The 18,698-nt window shown below is 35.7% G+C and overlaps 2 protein-coding genes across 3 annotated transcripts; one reads left to right on the top strand and one right to left on the bottom strand.

Moving 5' to 3' along the window:
* Nucleotides 1-486: 486 nt before the first annotated feature.
* LOC106126227 (MOG interacting and ectopic P-granules protein 1) lies at nucleotides 487-9,024 on the bottom strand. Of its 2 annotated transcripts, none has more exons than XM_013323724.1 (9): nucleotides 8,912-9,024; nucleotides 7,704-8,129; nucleotides 6,560-7,385; nucleotides 5,430-6,160; nucleotides 5,136-5,306; nucleotides 2,975-3,225; nucleotides 2,755-2,875; nucleotides 2,325-2,619; nucleotides 487-704 (listed from the first exon to the last, which is right to left on the bottom strand). In XM_013323724.1, the coding sequence occupies exons 2-8, from the start codon at nucleotides 8,097-8,099 to the stop codon at nucleotides 2,326-2,328; spliced, it is 2,790 nt and encodes a 929-aa protein (XP_013179178.1). In that variant the 5' UTR covers nucleotides 8,100-8,129; nucleotides 8,912-9,024; the 3' UTR covers nucleotides 487-704; nucleotide 2,325. The 2 variants fall into 2 exon arrangements, with proteins under 2 accessions (XP_013179178.1, XP_013179179.1); XM_013323725.1 differs by lacking the exon at nucleotides 8,912-9,024 and adding an exon at nucleotides 8,531-8,905.
* A 753-nt stretch (nucleotides 9,025-9,777) lies between these two features.
* Nucleotides 9,778-18,210, top strand: Edem2 (ER degradation enhancer, mannosidase alpha-like 2). Its single transcript, XM_013323726.1, has 10 exons — nucleotides 9,778-10,145; nucleotides 11,603-11,749; nucleotides 11,948-12,100; nucleotides 12,693-12,846; nucleotides 13,366-13,535; nucleotides 13,885-14,106; nucleotides 14,487-14,652; nucleotides 14,877-15,262; nucleotides 15,358-15,556; nucleotides 15,668-18,210. The coding sequence occupies exons 1-10, from the start codon at nucleotides 10,036-10,038 to the stop codon at nucleotides 16,532-16,534; spliced, it is 2,574 nt and encodes an 857-aa protein (XP_013179180.1). The 5' UTR covers nucleotides 9,778-10,035; the 3' UTR covers nucleotides 16,535-18,210.
* The last annotated feature ends 488 nt before the right edge of the window (nucleotides 18,211-18,698 follow it).

An 18,698-nucleotide genomic window follows, 5' to 3' on the forward strand; every position in this document is an offset into this window, starting at 1 on the left:
ATCAGTGACAACGATTTTTATGTCACATATAATTTTTTTTTTACGTGCATTAATCAAATATACCACGAATTCTTTAGTTTTCAATACTACGATTTCAATCATTGTTCTTAAATATTTGGAAATATTGTAGATATTCGATTTCACGAATAGATTGAGAAATGTTTGTAGATAGAAAAATAAGCAAATGTGTATATGATTATAGTAAATTGTATGATACAAGATTTTTATAATAAGCATATAAATGTTTTCCATTTTTCTGAATCGACACTATTGTGTTTATTCAAATCATTTCATTCATTTTAAAAAATAAAAAACATAAAATTCCAATGAAATTAGCCTATTTCTATTTGAAACAAATTAATAGCAAAATCACATATAGCTTCAATGGACGCAACATATTGTATAGTTGACTGGACGAAAAATTATGACAAAAATTATAAATTTGAATACGAAATTAACACCATTGTTAAAATAATAATAAAATCATAGTGTCAATAAAAAAAAAGTTGTAAATGTGAACACAATTGTATAAATTTAAATCCATTGCATTATATAATATTGGTTTGAGATTTGGATGATTAATAGTAATGTCTTACTTTATGATACTTTTTGATTTAAAATATAGTTCTATTAGAGAGAACAAACAATTTGGGAATGTACCCTACTCGTGCCCCGCCGGCTGCGAGGACGCACCACCGCTAATCCTGAAACAACACATCAAATCACACAAACTGAATGGAAGCACAGCGCAATATATATTTAAATTTGCGGTGAATAATACTTTTAAAAATATATATAAATCGCTACTCTAAAAACATATGAAAATAAAAATACATAACATTTTAATATAAATTAAATAGAAATAAAATTGGATGCTATATGCGTTACTTAATATTACATTCAAAGAAATTATAAAAAAAACTGCCCAGAAAACAATGAAATGTAACATAATGCTTTGCAAAAATAGTATAATTATTATTATTATATATCAGCCACAATGTTATTAAGAAAATTGCGTTATCTCCTGTCGCCAGCAATAAGTAATTTTAATGACCACAAGAAGTAAACAGTTTCTCTTTAAATAGAATCGTTTAATTATTACTAGTGATAGCTAATTACTCGAAATTCGAACAAAATTATATGCAAAGAATATTTTTTAGATACCTCTAGAAAACATTCGGGTCAACTACAAAGTTATACAACTTTAATATATTTTGTCAAAGACGTTACGAAAACGTATATCGCAAATATTCGTGATAGACCCCATGCTCTTTTTCTCCACATTAGTTTTCACTGTCAATTTTCGTTAATCTGTTTGCACGATTAAAATAGGAGTCAAAGTTTTCGCTTCACGTAGTAATATAGATATTTCATGCTCATGGTAGTACTCTCTTATAAGTCGAGTAAATATTTTTATAGCATTGTTAACAAAAATTGTTTTTTTGGCATTCGCATTGCAATCAGTGCTGCTTGTAAATATTATATTTCCATGTTACTTGTTAGGATATGTAAGTAAAAACTTCTAATAATAAGTTATAAAGCAAACTTTTTAGCTCTTTATATACTAAATGTTAGATTGTAGAAAATCTATTTAAAACTGATTATTGTTAGATGTTAATTAGGACGCTTAAACAATAAATTGTCGCTTCAAATAAGTTAAAAAAACATAATCATTGATTACCAGAACCTAAAAACATCAATGTTGTTGTATACTTAGAAAAAAAAAAGATAATTATACACTTTATAAAAGTATCATAGCAATTAATAATACATAAAAAAATATTTGAAAAGAAGAAAACAATTACCTGAGTAATCTCATTTCTTACTAATATCATAAATGGGAATGTTTGAATGGATCGGTAAATGTATGGGTTTTTGTTAATAGGTATCTCCAAAAAGACTGCATGGATATCAATGATATTTGGTGTAGATGTAGAACATAGTCTGGAGGAACGCATAGGCAACTAATTAGGTTTTTAACACGCGGACGGTGTCGCGAGCCACAACTACTAACAAATTAAGAAAGCAGTTATATTCTGCTCTATTCGCGCACAAGCTTTTAACTTATGATATATAAAATTATAATAGTTTTTAACAAAATATTCTCTTTAAAAAGGTAACCATATAATGACTCTTTACTTGAGCTTTATTTCGCTACAATAACATTGATTGTAACTGAAACGTTATCATAATATTAGATATAGAAAAATATTATTGTTATAAAATAACAACACTGCGGCAAGGAAAGTATTATAGCGAAGCATTCAAGAGATAAATAAACCAATCATATCTTCGTGAGCATATGAATAGAGTTCCAAAGTTACCTTATTTTTGTTTAGCAGCGGTGGCGGGTTTAGTAGACTGTGGTATGATAGAAATGTCATCATCGATTTTGAGCGGCTTGAGCAATGTGTCATTGGTGGGCTTGGTGGGGGGTATTTTGCTTTTGTCCATGATACGCTTGGCGACCACACTGTGTGCCGAGTACACGTGACTCTCGAATTGCTTGTACATGCCAAAAGTGGCTGTGCAAACAGTACACTTGTAGGATAAATGTGCTGGCTTTAATGCCAGGTTGTGATCCCCAGCAACATGGTTGAGCAACTTCCATTGGTACACCTGAAATTTTACAATATTTAAATAATCATTGTTGCATGGATAATAAGCTCAAATCAAACTGAATTTCTATGATTTAAAAATACTGATAGTCTGTACTATATGGGCCATAATGTTTAAGGAAAGTATAATACTTACCCGTCCACACACTGGGCATCTTCCGGCGTCTTTCCCATTGTTGGCGGCCTCCTGCATGGAGCTGGTGACAAGACCGTGTGACCCCAAAAGATGTCGCTCAAGACCTTGATCTGTAAAGAACCTGAAACAATTATTATTATTAGACATAGTCAATGTGCAAACTGTAGAAAAATAAACGAAATCTTACTAGTTTAAAGAGATAAAACAATATCTTACTCACCTACAATGACACTTTTGACAGTTCAACGGTGGCCTATTGTATATCATCTTGGGATGTATCTTGACTTTGTGTATCCACTGCATGTGGTTGCGGAGCTGCTCCAGGTCTTTTATGTAGCCATCGCAGATCTCGCAGACGACGAAGGAGCCCTTGTTCTGGTGCGCGGGCTGTGGTTGTTCTGGTAGCGGCTGGCGCGGCAGCGGAGTTATAGATATTGATGGCTGCTGCATACATTTACCACCGTTGTTATTCTGAAAATTTGGTAACCAACATAAGTGGAGGAGTACACTGCTATTTGTTTATTTACAGCTCAATCCAATAATCCATCATTATTATTGATTGAGAGATATGTAATTACTTTCTACAGGATAGTTACAAAAATGGTTAAGTCTTTTGATTGCTACTAAGTACCCCTTAGATCGGTTAAGTTTAAAACAAATGGTTGAATGTTATAGTAATTAATAAAAAATGGTTTAAGATCGATTTTTCGGATTTGATTGTTCACCATTGACAAAAATAAAGAGAACATTGCCTATAAAATGAAAAGTGGATATGCAAACATTTGAACAGTATTAAAAATAAATTAATTTCAATTTTTTTTTTATGTTATAGTAATATATTAGGATATGATAATATTACCATATTTATCTTGATTAATTACAAATAAACATAAAATATCATTGTTATAAGAAATGCCATAAATAACATAGTAAGCAATATTTTCTATTAGCAAGAAACAATACATTTCAACAACATGTTACATAACTTGCTTGTTACAACATTTTGTACATATTTTTATTTCATTGTTAAGTTGTATTATTGTTGTAGTATTTAAAAGATCAAACAGCAACCTTGTAAAAAAAATCAAATATCTAAAAAGCTTAAACACATTTCAATTTGCTTGTAGAATATTTTTGACAAATGTTAAAAATAACATTGCACTGTAATACAATTAATTGTTATATTTATTTAAATGCATTTACTTGGCCGTGAACTTTAAACTATATTATAGATAAGAGAGAAGAAAATATTTTCATTACATACATATATATTGTACTGAATATATTATATATAAAGAAATAGTCTTCGTAATATTATATATGCAAATATTTGTATATCAATACAAACGGATATTTGTTAGAAGGCATCTCTAGAAAGAAAGGCTGCATGGACTTTGCTGAAATTTCGCAAAGGTGTAGAATATATAGGCACGGCTAGTTTTATATAAATAATTAATTTAAATAATATAGATACACATTTAGACATTGATTTTAAAAATCAAATTTTAGATGTCGCCATGTCAAAGTTCGGGCAAATGTATGAAATTGCTTTTTAAAAAGCTTAGTTTGGTTTGCTGAATGCTAAAGGGTGCACACTTTTGTATACTTGGAAACTTCTTTACACATTCGAAACAGATTATGAAAATATTTTATTTTACAAAAAAAAAACTATGGTAAGATAATAAATACAAATTAACTGAAGTAAATAATTATAAAAATAAATAATAACTAATTAGTAAATTATACATTATTTCCATCAATAAACTTAAACTACAAGACAAATTTAACTTTTTTTCTATGAAAGTTTAACGTTTTTATGTATGTATTATAAACTCAGATACACAATTACAAACAAAGTATAACTAAGCAATGCCTAAACACATAATATTGTTATCCTTCACATTTTCTTTAGAAAAAAAAATACAATGTATTTGTAAAATTATTTATCTGTAGAAATAAATAGTGGAATGTTTAACATAGTACATAGTTTATAATGATATCAAGTAGCACATGTTGCATGTGTAAAGTTTGCAATGTCAGCATGGCAGTGATGTCCTCTGATCATGGGATGATTGTTTGCCGACTGCATTGCCCAATGAGGTGAATAGCAAACAAATCGCACATTAGTACTGCTGCTATTCACCAGTTTGGGTAAATTAGGTCTGGCATAATGCAATCTGATTCTGTAGGAAGTCATGCATCTTCAATACCCTTGTTAGTAGTTGACTCAATAAAGATAACATTTACCAAAGCTGTGTATTCACAAAAATACAACAATTTTTTGTTCATCTTGATACATTCTGTATAACTCTAAAAAGTGATAAATAAAACAAAGTAATGGATGAGTGATGATTGACATTCACTTATTATATAAAACTCACCGCAGCAAAGTTTGTGGGTAGCAGTGCTGGTGTGCTCTGACGTATCATAGCGCCGCCGCGGAGGTCGGGCGCGGGCAGCACGGGGCTGCGCCCGCGCCCCGCCGCACCCGTTCCGCCACGGTTAAACGATGTATGGTATATACCCATCATGTTGTTGCGTGACCGTGTTAACTATTTAGACAAGATTTTTTTGTTATTGAATATTACATCAATAGCTCAAAGGTATTAATTATCCTACTAACCAGCAAATAGAAACTTACTAAATAACAACTATTGTATTATATAAGAAATTACCTTTGGTATTTTAGCTGGTGGCTCCCATTCACTAGGTGGTGCCAAATTGGTTTCTGGTTTAAACTTCCTTGAGCAAGGCATGAGATGTCGGGCCAGTTTGCCCTTGCCATTGTCCTCAAAGGGACAGTTGGCACACTGGTGATGTGCGGGAGCCCTTTCCAGCTTGCCGTGCACATTGTGTTCCGCCTCCATGTGATACAGTATGTCATGGGGACTTCGTATCTCAAATGTGCAATAGTTACATTTATACATACTATTTTTCATATGTGGGGTCTCCAAGTGATGCAGCATTACTAACATTGAGTCAGATTTAAAAGTACAAAATTCACACTTGTTTTGTTTATATCTAAATGGACTGTTCTTTGCTTGGCTAATCTCTAAGTTTTTCATTAGCGATGCAATTGAAGTTTCTGTGGCCCTTGTTTTATGACCCGCTCTTTTCTCTCTGGAGAGCTTTCTCTTTTGTTGCTTGAGCAAATCATTTTGTACAAATTCTTGGACCAGGTTTAGACCAATATTCATAAAGAACTTACCGAGGGAACAGTCAAAATAGTTATCAGCCTTTTCACAAACCACCTTGTCCACATCTTTCAATTCATCACTTAAATCTGCTTTTTCTTTGATCACCACTGTTTTTTCCTCATTATTGCTGCCCACTTCATCGTCAGACTCCAAGAGGATTTCCCCACCCCAAGATGCATCATCATCATTTCCTCTCTTCTTTTTTTCAGCTAAAATAAATAAAATATTAACCTATTTCAGAAAACTTACATTATACAATGAAAATATATTAGCAAAAAACATTTGAACATATCATTGAATATAAGCCATTAACAGTCTTAGTGCCAAAACGCGCGATCCGCGCCTGTGTGTTTTATCTAAAAGCGGCGGATGCGCTGTAGCGACTCACGCGTCAGTGTGTTTTTGAGTTCCGAAAGCGGCAGTCGTATCCGTCAGACGAGTAGATTGTTTTACAATTTGAAAAAATTTTGAAAATTGAAACATTTTTACAAAAGTTACACATTATTTCTCTTATTCGAAAATTTCACAAAAAAGAGGCTAATTTTTCACATATATTGCGAACAAATGTATGGCACTAAGATGGTTAAGTTCAATGACAACTTTCTTACCTTCCTTTCCCTCTTTGCTTTTCTTTTTCTCTTCTTTATGTTCTTTTACTGCATCTTTAACTTTTAATTCTTCTTTGTCAGCCTCTTTCTTAGCTTTATCAGCTTTTTTTTTTACTTTAGTCTTCCCACCTTTGTTTACTTCAACTCTCTCTGTATATACACCACTATTTTCTTCCATGGATTTCTCTTCCTCCACAAATTTACCGAACCATTCAAGAAAATCTCTGAAAGGCTCAAATGAAGGTTTCTCATAAACATATGGTACAATGAATGATGGTGCTTCAACAACAAACATATCATCTGAAAGTGAAGGCAGAATCTGTTGTGTGCTCTGTTTCAATGAATTACTATTATTGGTTGTTTCCTTCTTTTGGTTGGCCTCGGGTACTAATGATTTGGGGTCACTAACAACTGGAAGAAAGTTGTGAGTTAAATCTTCTTCTGTATGCTTAACCTTTTTGGATGCATCATTACCAGTCACGAAATTATCACCATATTGCTTTCTTTTTATAGTTCTGCTGCTCCTACGTAACGGTACTGTTTCCTCTGGGACTGGAATTTTTATGTTGTTTTCTATGATAACCTCTGCACTCTGCAATTTCCCATTTTCCCCTTCAAGAATAAGGTACTCAGGTTTCTCACCATTTTTATCATCTTCATTTTCTTCTATTAATTGTACGTCATTATTATCTATATTTGTATCATTTTCCTTAAAGGAATCATCATCATCCAAAGCTATAATATCTTCAGAGTTATCTTCTGTTGACACTGTAATAACATCATCGTCTAATAACACTATTTCAGATTGGTTATTGTTATGTGTTTCCTAAAAATATACAAATATAGTATAGACAGAATAAAGGTTTTGTTTTTTTTTATTTTAAAGTTATAAAGCACCTCAAAAAGTTAAAATAAATATTATAAGCTGTAGGAGTTAAGTATTTATCAAAATTAAAAAACTTTTTTGTTGAAAATCAAGGATTTAGTCTTTTTGTCTTAAATTAATTTCTCAGACCTACATACAGACCCAAAGATGGAATGATAAATAAAAATTGTAACTTACTTTAATTTCAAATATTCAACACAATAACATTATGCAGGATCTTATTTTAAGTTTATCAACTGCCGCATCAGTTTAACTTACCTTGTTCAATTCCTCGATTTCACTGTTATCATCAATTTCTATATCAGCAGATCTGATGGAGATTGTATCTAGAGCTGCAGGACTTGCATCAGTGCTATTGATATATTGAATTCCCATGGTACCCTCACTTTGAGAATCCTCTCCTTCTTCTGTACTTAGTATCTTTACATCACATAATTTATAACTATTGTCGCTATCATTTTCTGTATCGCAAGTCAATGTATCTTCGTTTGTGATATCTTCAATAATGTGCTCTTGATTGTGTACCTCCATGCCGATGCTAGTCTCACTGCAGTTGTCCAGCTCATTGTCTTCAATGATGAGCTCCTCGACTTTAAGGGTCATGGGTGATAGGTCTATTACTTCCTCCATACTGCCATTGAATCCCCCATTCATTTTGTGATCAAACTACATTCCATGTGAAACCTGTCAAAACAACAGTCCCTAATTTAGGTTATGTTTTTAATCCAGTGGGGCTTCGAAATTCTGCACGAAGTGACTTTAACGTCACATTTTTTTATAGTTAACACCCTCCCCGCCCGCCGCCGCCGCTCCCTCCTGGACATGGCACAACCAACCAAAATGGCGGTTCCATGGTATGACTTCGAAGAGCTACGTGTTGAAGCTTACTTTTTAAGATCTCGAAAATAGTCAGGTCCTTATCAAATTCAATTAAACGGCAAATAATTTTAAAGGTACGAAAAATCAAAACAAAAATGTTAACACCCGATAAACTTTCGCACCTGATAGGTGAAAATAAAAACAAGAAATTTAAAATAATTGTTTATCAACGAAAACTAATGAGAACATATAAATGCTATACGCACCGATCACTTATACAGAAAGTTAAAACGTTTTCAAAAATGTTGGTTTGCTTTTTGTGAAAGTAAACAATCTAAACCGGCGTATTTCTAATTTAATTCGTTTAAATTAATCTGTATACAGTAATATTTTTTGGTATAACCGTATATTGAAATAATAATGAGATTGAGACACAACAAGCCGTCCCGCCCGTGCTGCGCTGTCCACAGCCTCGGCTGCTACCCGTTCCACGTTCACTACTAGCTAGCTTATTTCAATGGATAGCGGGTATTAAAGCCCACAACGAGTAAAAACACGCAATTTTAGAAACAAAGTGTCTCGACAATACATATATAACCTTGGAACTAAAACAAAAAACTTATACACTGTATGTCCCGAGAACTTACGTTTATAAACTTATAAATATTAAAAAACTCGGGGACCTAGCGACATGATCCCTCGCCACAACACAATCGCAATATGGCGGCGTTGGGATAGTCACGTGACGGCACCAGTGGTGTACTCTACCGAAGTCGATAGTCATTATCCAGCTAAAACGAAAACTATGGATTGGGTACAGTGGACCTAGCACAAACATTCGCGACACGCGCCATCATATCGTACACCCGATAGGGGCGCTGCACAAATATTTATACCAAATTTGTTGACGACGATACGAAGTCAATTGTCGCGAACATTCCTGCTAGGCCACCACGGTTCCTTATACTTGCATGCGTGGGTTTCCATCGCCGAAGTATATCTACTTGTGCAAAAACGTATTGTTGTTCATATTTTGAAATGAAAGAAATGACCAAAACCGATTCATGATAAATATATAAAGGTTTTAATACATAAGGTTTTTAACGTGGTCAAATATAATTTATTATCGACATGAATCATGGTCTGGCCGTGGTTTCCGGACAGAGTTGCTTAGAATATATTTGAATATTTATAATAAAAAGTCACTTCATTTTTTTTCTTAAAACGTTTATCAACGGTCCAACGGCAAATTAAGATTGCATCACAATAGCAATCTAAAATCATCTATCATTTAGAGGGTGGCCAAATATTTCTTATGCATAATGTGTTTCATAAGTGTTTAATAAGGCAATTACGATAATTTTCGGATCGAATCAAATCGAATGTTGATTTATTGTCAAGCGTCTGTACCATAAACAAACTAGATGGTTTTTAAATTTTGCGATGTCTTGGTGTCGTGGACACTAAGTAGTTGTCTATGGTTCTTGTTTTTAAATTCTCTATAGTATACTTATTATACTCTTTGCTATAATCTCTTCATATCACGTCCATTGTAGATGATGAAATAATAAATCTAGAAAATACTAATGGACTCAAATATAGTTTAGTGAAAAAGACTAACTTTTCATTCGGTTCATATTAATTTAGCAATGTGGACTTGTCATTTGTAACCAAACGAATTTTTAATAATTAAATTTGTGTTTACTCTTATGACATTATTAATTTTTATTACTTGTAAGAATACTAGTCATATGAAAATATTGTGATAGTAATGGCATATTGCCCAGTCCTGTTAGTTTTTATTTTAGCATTCGTTTGTGTAAGTACTGAAGATGAACCTCTTCCCTCACAGATGACAAGAACAGAAAGGATTCAACTAAGGTAATGTTTCAAATTATATAAAGTTCTTGAAGTGTATTTTTTACTATATTAAATCAATAATTCACTTATAATAATGTAAATTTGCAGGGAAGTTATATTACAAGAATCAAATTACCTAGTTATTACATATTTCATGAATGAAATAAAAGTAGGGCATGACATAAATGTGCCAAACTTACAATTGTGACTTTGTTTTCTCAAAACTGCATCTTATTTGTGTATTCGCTTCTGAATCCACATTTTTTGTGTTTGCAAAGTTTTATGGCTAAGTTATTAGGTATATAAGCTCTTTGTGCTTAACTTTTGGAGTTCATCATCATCATCATCAGCTCACTATACGTCCCCACCGAGGGGCTCGGAGCGTACCATAAGTTAGGGGTGACTAGGCCATAGTCAACCACGCTGGCCCAGTGCGGGTTGGTTGATTTTGGAGTTCACTTTATCAGAATTATCAACACATCTAATATTTGAGAAAAGAAGGACCCAAAAGATTATAGCTAATAAAACTATTTCTTAAAGGATGAAGTGCAATTGTTGTATGAAAGTTATAAGACAGTTAAACTATGTAGAACAAAAAAAAACAAGCTTATGACACACTCATAAGCTGTTTTAATATTTTTGTAAATCCATTAACTAATTGTGTATTAATTCTATAAATCAATAATTATTATACCTGAATTAAGAAGTCTGGAATAAATTACATCACAACAGTCAATGACAAAGAATAATCCAGATCAAAGATAAGGAAACATCGCCAAATGTGTTATATCTTGCTATGACAACAATTATTATGTATAAAAGATATTATCAGTAAGCCATGTGCTTGTGCTAAGTCATTTATTATGTTGTTTTACCAATTGCTGAAATTTTAATTTATACATAACACATGTAATAATACCTTAAGAATTATATATAAATAATAGCTGTCGCCCGTGTCTCCATCTGTGTGGAATAAAAAATACTTAATAAGTAGCCTATATGTTCTTCCAGACTATGTTCTACATCTGTGCCAATTTTCAGGCAGGTCAGTTCTGGAGTTTTTCATACAAACAACTATGCATCTAAACACATTTATAATAATAAATACTCATATATTGCACTGTAGTTAAATATCTTAGATTATTTTTTTGGTTTACTTTTTATGCTTAAAAAGTTTAAAAAGTATTATATTTTGTGACGCTGTAATTCTGATGATTGTTAATAATAGAAAGCTATTATTACACAACTCATGCCCATGATCCTTAGATGTATGCAGAGATTTCCTTTTGTAAGTGACACAACACTTCATCTCCACATTCATATATTTATTCATGCATCTCATCACTTTCGGATAGTAATAATGTGATATATATCAAACCCGTTTTAGTCGGGATTGATTATCTTCATTAACAATATCTTTGTTCATATTTGTATATTGTAAGAATATTGATAAATATTCATTCAGTACACAATTGTAGGGAGGAGGCAAGGAGCATGTTCTACCATGCTTATGATGCCTACATGGACAATGCATACCCAGCGGATGAGTTGATGCCGCTCAGCTGCAAGGGTCGATGGCGAGGAGTTACACCCAGCCGGGGGGATATGGACGATGTACTTGGAAAGTAAGTTGATGTTTTGATTTACGAAAATTACCAATACTTTTATTTCTCACTAGCTTATGCCTGTGACTTCCACCTAAACCATCAACTTAAATTTTCCATTTATAATACATATTAATAAATCCCATTTATTTACCTCAAGTGCACAGAAAGTGCATTTATTTCTGTATAAAATGTTTATAATATATTATTTTTCTTTAGTTTCTCGCTGACATTGGTGGACAGTTTGGATACGTTGGTGGTGATGGGCGATTTCTCCGAGTTCAACCGCGCAGTGCGGCTCGTGCTGCGTGACGTCAGCTTCGATCATGACATCATTGTCTCCGTCTTCGAGACCAACATACGGATGCTCGGGTCAGATTTTTATTATATGTTATATCATCATAACTTTGTCTGCGGAAGTAAAAATTTACACACTTAGGTATACCTTAGTACAGATTTATAATGATAAATGTTATTGTGAGTAATAAAAATTTGGTGAGAAAAACTTGAACAAAAAGTATGTTGGATAAGATAAGATATAAATTTGGTTGGTTGTATGTAAACAAAAGTGATTTAGATTTGATTTAACTTTAATTTTTATTTCTCTGGAGTTTTTTTTTTTCAATTTGTCAAGCTGATAAACATTTTGCATAAGTATGCAAACAGTGCCTACAATAACTTGATAAGGATTACATATTCCGTTCAACATTCCAACGCTTTATGGCTACAAATTATATTTCTACTATTGGTAAGCATGACAGATCAAAATAGAACACTGTAGTCAAACAAAGATATCTGGCCCGATGAGAGCGGCGCTGCTATCATAGTCAGTTTTGTCAAAAATATGTAAAACTTACATTTGAATTGCATAAAAAAACTTATTTGGATTTGTGAGGAGGGCGCTAGTGAGCTAAATTTAATTTTATTTGTTATTAATTTTGTTTGTTTGTTCATATTTATTTAGGGGCTTGTTGTCCGCTCACGTGCTAGCGACTGCGTTACGGAACGAAGTGCCCATATTGCGCTGGTACGACGGGCAGCTCCTGGCTTTGGCTGAAGACCTGGGCCGGAGGTTGTTACCCGCATTTAACACTTCAACCGGCATACCGCATGGACGGGTAAGTATTAATGAAACTCATATTACCAATAGCTTACTGGTTGGAATGACTATCGATTTGGTTGTAGATTTGGTCCTGTCATTGGACTACTGTGTACTAATATTAGCTTACAGCTTATATTAAATGATTTCAAGACATATTAGTTAAACTACTTTTAATTAAAAACAAAATCATATTAAAAAGACCCATGAGTGCGCATTGCTAACTTTATAACATATTAGATGTTAGAAAGTTTGAAAATAATGTTTCGATCACAAGTTTTCTTTTTATGAAACTTAGTTACTTAATTAGGTTTAATTTACCCGCGATGCAACGTTATCGAAAACTCGCAGCTAACAGTGTTCGTTTCTCTGAACGAAATATATTTTACATGTATATAAAATAGTGTTATATTTTATGTTGATTTAAAAAAAGGTCTTAAGAACATAGTGATCCTATAAGTGTTCCGTTTTTTACCTTTCTAGGTACGGAACCCTAAAAATAACTCAATTACTTACGTTAGGTTGTTGTATTTTGTAGGTGAACCTCCGTCATGGTCTCCGGGGTCTCTCGGAGTCTAGGGAGACGTGTACGGCTTGCGCGGGCACCATGATCCTGGAGATGGCGGCACTCTCCCGTCTCACCGGTGACCCAATCTTCGAGCAGAAGGCGCACCGGGCCATGGATAGACTCTGGATGATCAGACACAGGTATTTATAACGTGGAATTAATATTACGCGAAACGCATCCTTGAAAGAGTAAGTAATTTAAATATTAGATTTTCATTTGACCGATTGTTTTAAAATTATGCTGTAAAACTTTCTTAATAATATAAATGCGTATGTTTAGATTGATGGATGTTTGTTTGTAGGTATGTCCGAAACAGCCCAATGGATTTTAATGAAATTGAGAACACATAGGCTACTTATATAGTTTACTTTTTTCATTGTGCGTGGACGAAGTCTCGGGCGTCAGCTGGTGATAAATGCACAAAGTGCGACTTATATATTTATAAGATAATATAAATGAAATATTACCCTTATATATTTATTTATATAGGACATCAGACCTGATGGGTACAGTGATCAACATCCACTCCGGAGACTGGGTACGCAAGGACTCTGGTGTAGGTGCCGGTATTGACTCGTACTACGAGTACTGCCTCAAGGCGTACATATTGCTGGGTGATGAGAAGTACCTGGCGCGCTTCACACGTCACTACAACGCTGTCATGAAGTACATCAGCAGACCTCCAGTGATGCTCGCCGTGCATATGCACAGGTACACTGCAACTTAACACTAGTTGCCGTTTCTTATTACAGTATCTAATATTATAAATGCGAATGTTTCCATGGTTGGATGGATGTTTGTTAGAAGGTATCACTAGAACGACTGAACGGACCTCAATGAAATTTGGTATACATATAGGACATAGTCTGCAAGAACACATAGGCTATTTGTTATTTTTTTAATTCCGAGCGAACGGAGTCGCTGGCGACCGCTAGTGTTTGATAATTACTAAATGTTTTGGGTAAAAATACATAAAAAAGTGCATGTAATACTCGTATGTATGGAATTTAATGTTCCCCTGCTTACAAAAATTATGAAATGAGTTAGTTTAGTTTGTTGCATGATGGTAACTGGTAATGTTCTTGTGTCAGGCCCCACCTACAATCGCGCAACTTCATGGACGCGCTGCTGGCGTTCTGGCCGGGGCTGCAGGTGCTGCTGGGAGACGTGCGCCCCGCTGTAGAGACGCACGAGATGCTCTACCAGGTCATGCAGCGCCACACCTTCATACCTGAAGCATTCACATCGGACCTGCAGGTCAGATACTTATCAAATACAGAAATGTGTTATTTACAGTATATATATTTTGACACTTTTTAAAAGTTACACTTCACAACACCTTGTTATCTTTGTTTTGTCAAAGATAACAAAGATGACGATGTGCATTATAGGTACAGCGATTATGATCTCAGAATCCAACAGTTAGTAAAGAATCAAGACAATTGTATTTGGCAATGTAGTAAGCATAGATATAACTGTAGGTGCATTGGGGCCAACATCCTTTGCGTCCGGAGTTTTTGGAGTCGACGTACTTCCTGCACCGTGCGACCGGGGACGATCACTACCTCCACGTGGGCAAGAGCGTGCTGCGCGCGCTGCAGCAGCACACGCGCGTGCCTTGCGGGTATGCGGCCGTCAACGACGTGCGCACGCGTGCCCATGAGGACCGCATGGACTCCTTCGTGCTCGCAGAGACCTTCAAGTACCTGTACATGCTGTTCGGCGAAGAGCGCGACCTGCCGGTCCACCTCGAGGACTACGTGCTCACAACAGAGGCGCACTTCCTGCCTCTCTCCCTCGCCACAGACGGACTCAACTCCTCCCTCGCCCTCAACATTGATCAGCCACACGAGGACAAATACACAAAGTATGAAATATTTGTATATACGTCGTTGTTATTGTTTCTTCCAATCGATGAAGAGTATGCACTATTGTTGTCGTTGCGTGTTGCTTGTGATGCAGGACGTGTCCGAGCACGTGGTCGCTGGAGGCGTCGAGCGTGCGTCGGCCGCTGCGCACTCTGCTGGGCGGTGCAGGCCGGCCCCCCGCGCGCCCTCGACCCCTCACCGACCCGCGCCAGCTGCTCGCCCTCGCCGACATGGGCATCTCCGTGCTTACACTGCCCGACGGCCGCGTACAGCTGCTCTACACCGTCGCCACGGTAACTATTGACACCTTAATATATACAAATATACGTCATTTATAGTACGCCTAAAATGGTCTTATGTTTTGTCAAGTAAAATAATAACATAAATTGTTTTGTAAACACCAGGCAAAATCATCAAAGGAAGCGTCGGAGGGTCTGACATTCATGCGCGAGATGTCCAAGTGGAACACGCTTAGCGACACGGAGAACGGCGTGGTGGCGGCGGGCGTGGCGGTGGGCGAGCGCGTGCTGGCTGCTGGGCCTGCACACTTCGGCCGGCAGCTGACGGGCGGCGAGCGGGTGCACGGCGTGCCCGCACTCGCCCACCCGCCTGACGCATGCTCGCCTCCAGACAACGCGGCCGCACTCGCTGGCAAGATGGCCGTGGCGCACCGCGGACAGTGCACCTTCGCGCAGAAGGCGCGAAACCTGCAAGCCGCCGGCGCACGCCTCGCCATCCTGCTCGACAACGTCGACGGTACCTCATACGGCTCCACCGCACTCTTCGCCATGTCCGGGGACGGCATCGACGACATACAAATCCCGACCGTCTTCCTCTTCTCGCTGGAGGGAAATTATCTACTGGCGCAAATGGAGTCTGATCCCGAGATGGTGGTGTCCGTGGGCGAGCTGGAGTCGCTGAAGCGCCTGGAGAGTTGTGCGGAGGGCGCGTGCGAGGCGCTGCTGCAGCCGCCCGGCGCGCCGGCGCACGCACACACCTTCGACCACCTCAAGAGCGTGCTGAGCCAATTGGTGGCGCAGTTCGAGCTATCGCTGGCGGGCGAGGAGGCAGCAGAGCCGTGCACTGACAGCGACTCCCCTGACTCCCCCGACCTCCACGTTACCAAAGACAAGTTCGTGAACGACGAGAGCCGCGTCGAAACACTGCACAATAACTGCTCAGGCGAGGGTAGCTGCGCCGGCACGGCGGAGGGGAGCCAGGGGGATGCGGGGACGCAGGCACAAGGCGGAGGAGAGGGTGACGGGTTTTGACATCGGCGGTGGTCCGGGTGGGCGCGGCCGCGCGCCTGCGAGCCCGACCTCTGCGCCGTACTGTGGCTGCACACGAACACTTTGTCCAGTTTACGTGCCTTGTACGAATGTTGCCCGCACTACCTGCACTAGACATACAATCAACAGTTATTTTTCCATTCGTAATTGTTGACAATTATTATATAAAGTTTTATCATTTAGAATAAATTAGAGTAGAAATTGCAATCGGTTCATAGTATTGGTCATGATGTGTTGATAATTTACAATAGTGTCAGTATGTTACAGATTGTAGTGCGGTGTGGCATTTGTGATATATGTGACAGGGGTAAGCAGAGAGAGGACGCTCGTGTACATTGTCGATCTCGGCTTTTCATCCTATTATATAATATTAGACGTTGAAACTAAAGACAATAATTAACATATCTACAAATCCTATACATTTAACTTCGCCTAAACACAGACATGAATCACACATTTCATACAATCATAGCTCATCTCTTCATTAAAAGTTTTAAAATTAATTTACATTGATATACATTGAAGACAATAATTTGTTTGATGACTATAATTTTTCACAATATTCATGGATACGTTGACTCTCTTATAATTAAAAACGAGACACAAGACATAGATAATATAATAACGCGAGATGAAAGTAAAGACAGGGATAGTTTTCATAATGATTTGTGTAAATAATATTGGTAAGTTTTGACAATTCATCGACCATCAGTAATAAATGCTTATACCTTGGTTTCTATCTGTCATTCCATGCACTGATGATATATAAATCGACACAGAATATCACTGTATGTAGATAATTTATGTGTTTATAATAATATATTGTGTTATATTTTGTATTTTATTAATGTTTCATATATTATTTATTGCTAATATTTTTTCATTGTTATTTTGAATTTTTATTTCACATTTAAAAATACTTACTAATTTCTATATGTCTATAAATCATATAAATCTGTGATCCGATTTGAGAGTTATATTTTATGTAGATTATTAGAATCCTACAAGTAAAATTAATTTTTTTGTTAATATTCTGCCAAATAAAAACGGCCATACATGGTGCTGGAGTGTTAACTTGTTGACTAATCCAATACCACCCTAGAAGTTGAAATTTTAGCTTATAGTTTTTCTTTTTCTTCTGTACCCAATCCTCTTGCTATACATTCAACCTACCAGTAGTCTATATGCCGAGGTGAAGTGTGAAAATTAATGTCTAATATATAAAATTTGCTACTAGATATAAAAAAGATGAAGCTTTTTGTCAATTACCAGCCCTCAGTTACTCGTGATCAAATCGAAGGAACAGAGCGTTTAATTAAGACTACTGAAATAGCTCTGATAATGTATCCGTAAAACTATATATTTAAAAATTTATTTGCCTCGGTGTTATCAAAATTTTTAATGAGCCAAAAATGTATGAGCAAATTGATTTAAGTTTTTATACCTCCATTCTTTATACAATAAGATTGGAATATAAATATATAAGATGTGTCTGAAATTAAGATAATATATTTTATTATTTAATAGTATTGTTACGATGATGTGTTGTTACATATAAATACGGCCAAGAAATGTTGATTTAAGTGAAATGTATGTGTAATATTATAGCTAATTATTGTAAGCATTCTATTTTAAATAAATATACTAAGTTGCAAGAATTTTTATTATTATTTCTTCTCACCGCATGTTCAACTTTATCGCTAGTCAAATTAGCAGTTTTTTAATTAAAAATCATGATCTGCATTCGATGTTTCCTTATATCATTTAATGTTAAATATGAATAATAACAATAGCCCCAACATTAAACTCTGTGAAATTCCACGAGCGATTTTGTATGTTATGGTTACATTTAAATGATAAAAACAACGTTCGATATTATATTTAACTCGCGGTCCAACTAAAGATAAGCGAAATGCTAAAGTCAAGGTCATCGCCAGCCGATGATGTAAGGCTGGGTCCTGGGGAACTAGAAGTATATATTTTCTATTCCAAAGCAAATCTTCGCTTATCAACATGTAGTTTTTGAGTTATCTATGTCGAATTATAGAAATTATAGCATCCTCGTATATTAAAATGTCACTAATAAATATTATAAGTGCGAATGTTTAGATAGATTGATGTTTGTTAGAAGTTATCTCCAGAACGG

Source organism: Papilio xuthus, unplaced genomic scaffold (assembly GCF_000836235.2).
Source record: "Papilio xuthus unplaced genomic scaffold, Pxut_1.1 DF825017.1, whole genome shotgun sequence".
In the NCBI taxonomy this organism is placed as follows: domain Eukaryota; kingdom Metazoa; phylum Arthropoda; class Insecta; order Lepidoptera; family Papilionidae; genus Papilio; species Papilio xuthus.

Coding starts and splice junctions, on each gene's coding strand:
- Edem2 (XM_013323726.1), top strand. CDS start 10,036: ATGGCATATTGCCCAGTCCTGTTAGTTTTTATTTTAGCATTCGTTTGT. Junction 10,146..11,602: donor ACAGAAAGGATTCAACTAAG/GTAATGTTTCAA, acceptor ACACAATTGTAG/GGAGGAGGCAAGGAGCATGT. Junction 11,750..11,947: donor ATGGACGATGTACTTGGAAA/GTAAGTTGATGT, acceptor ATTTTTCTTTAG/TTTCTCGCTGACATTGGTGG.
- LOC106126227 (XM_013323724.1), bottom strand. CDS start 8,099: ATGAATGGGGGATTCAATGGCAGTATGGAGGAAGTAATAGACCTATCA. Junction 3,226..5,135: donor TACCCACAAACTTTGCTGCG/GTGAGTTTTATA, acceptor CCAAATTTTCAG/AATAACAACGGTGGTAAATG. Junction 2,620..2,754: donor GATGCCCAGTGTGTGGACGG/GTAAGTATTATA, acceptor GTAAAATTTCAG/GTGTACCAATGGAAGTTGCT.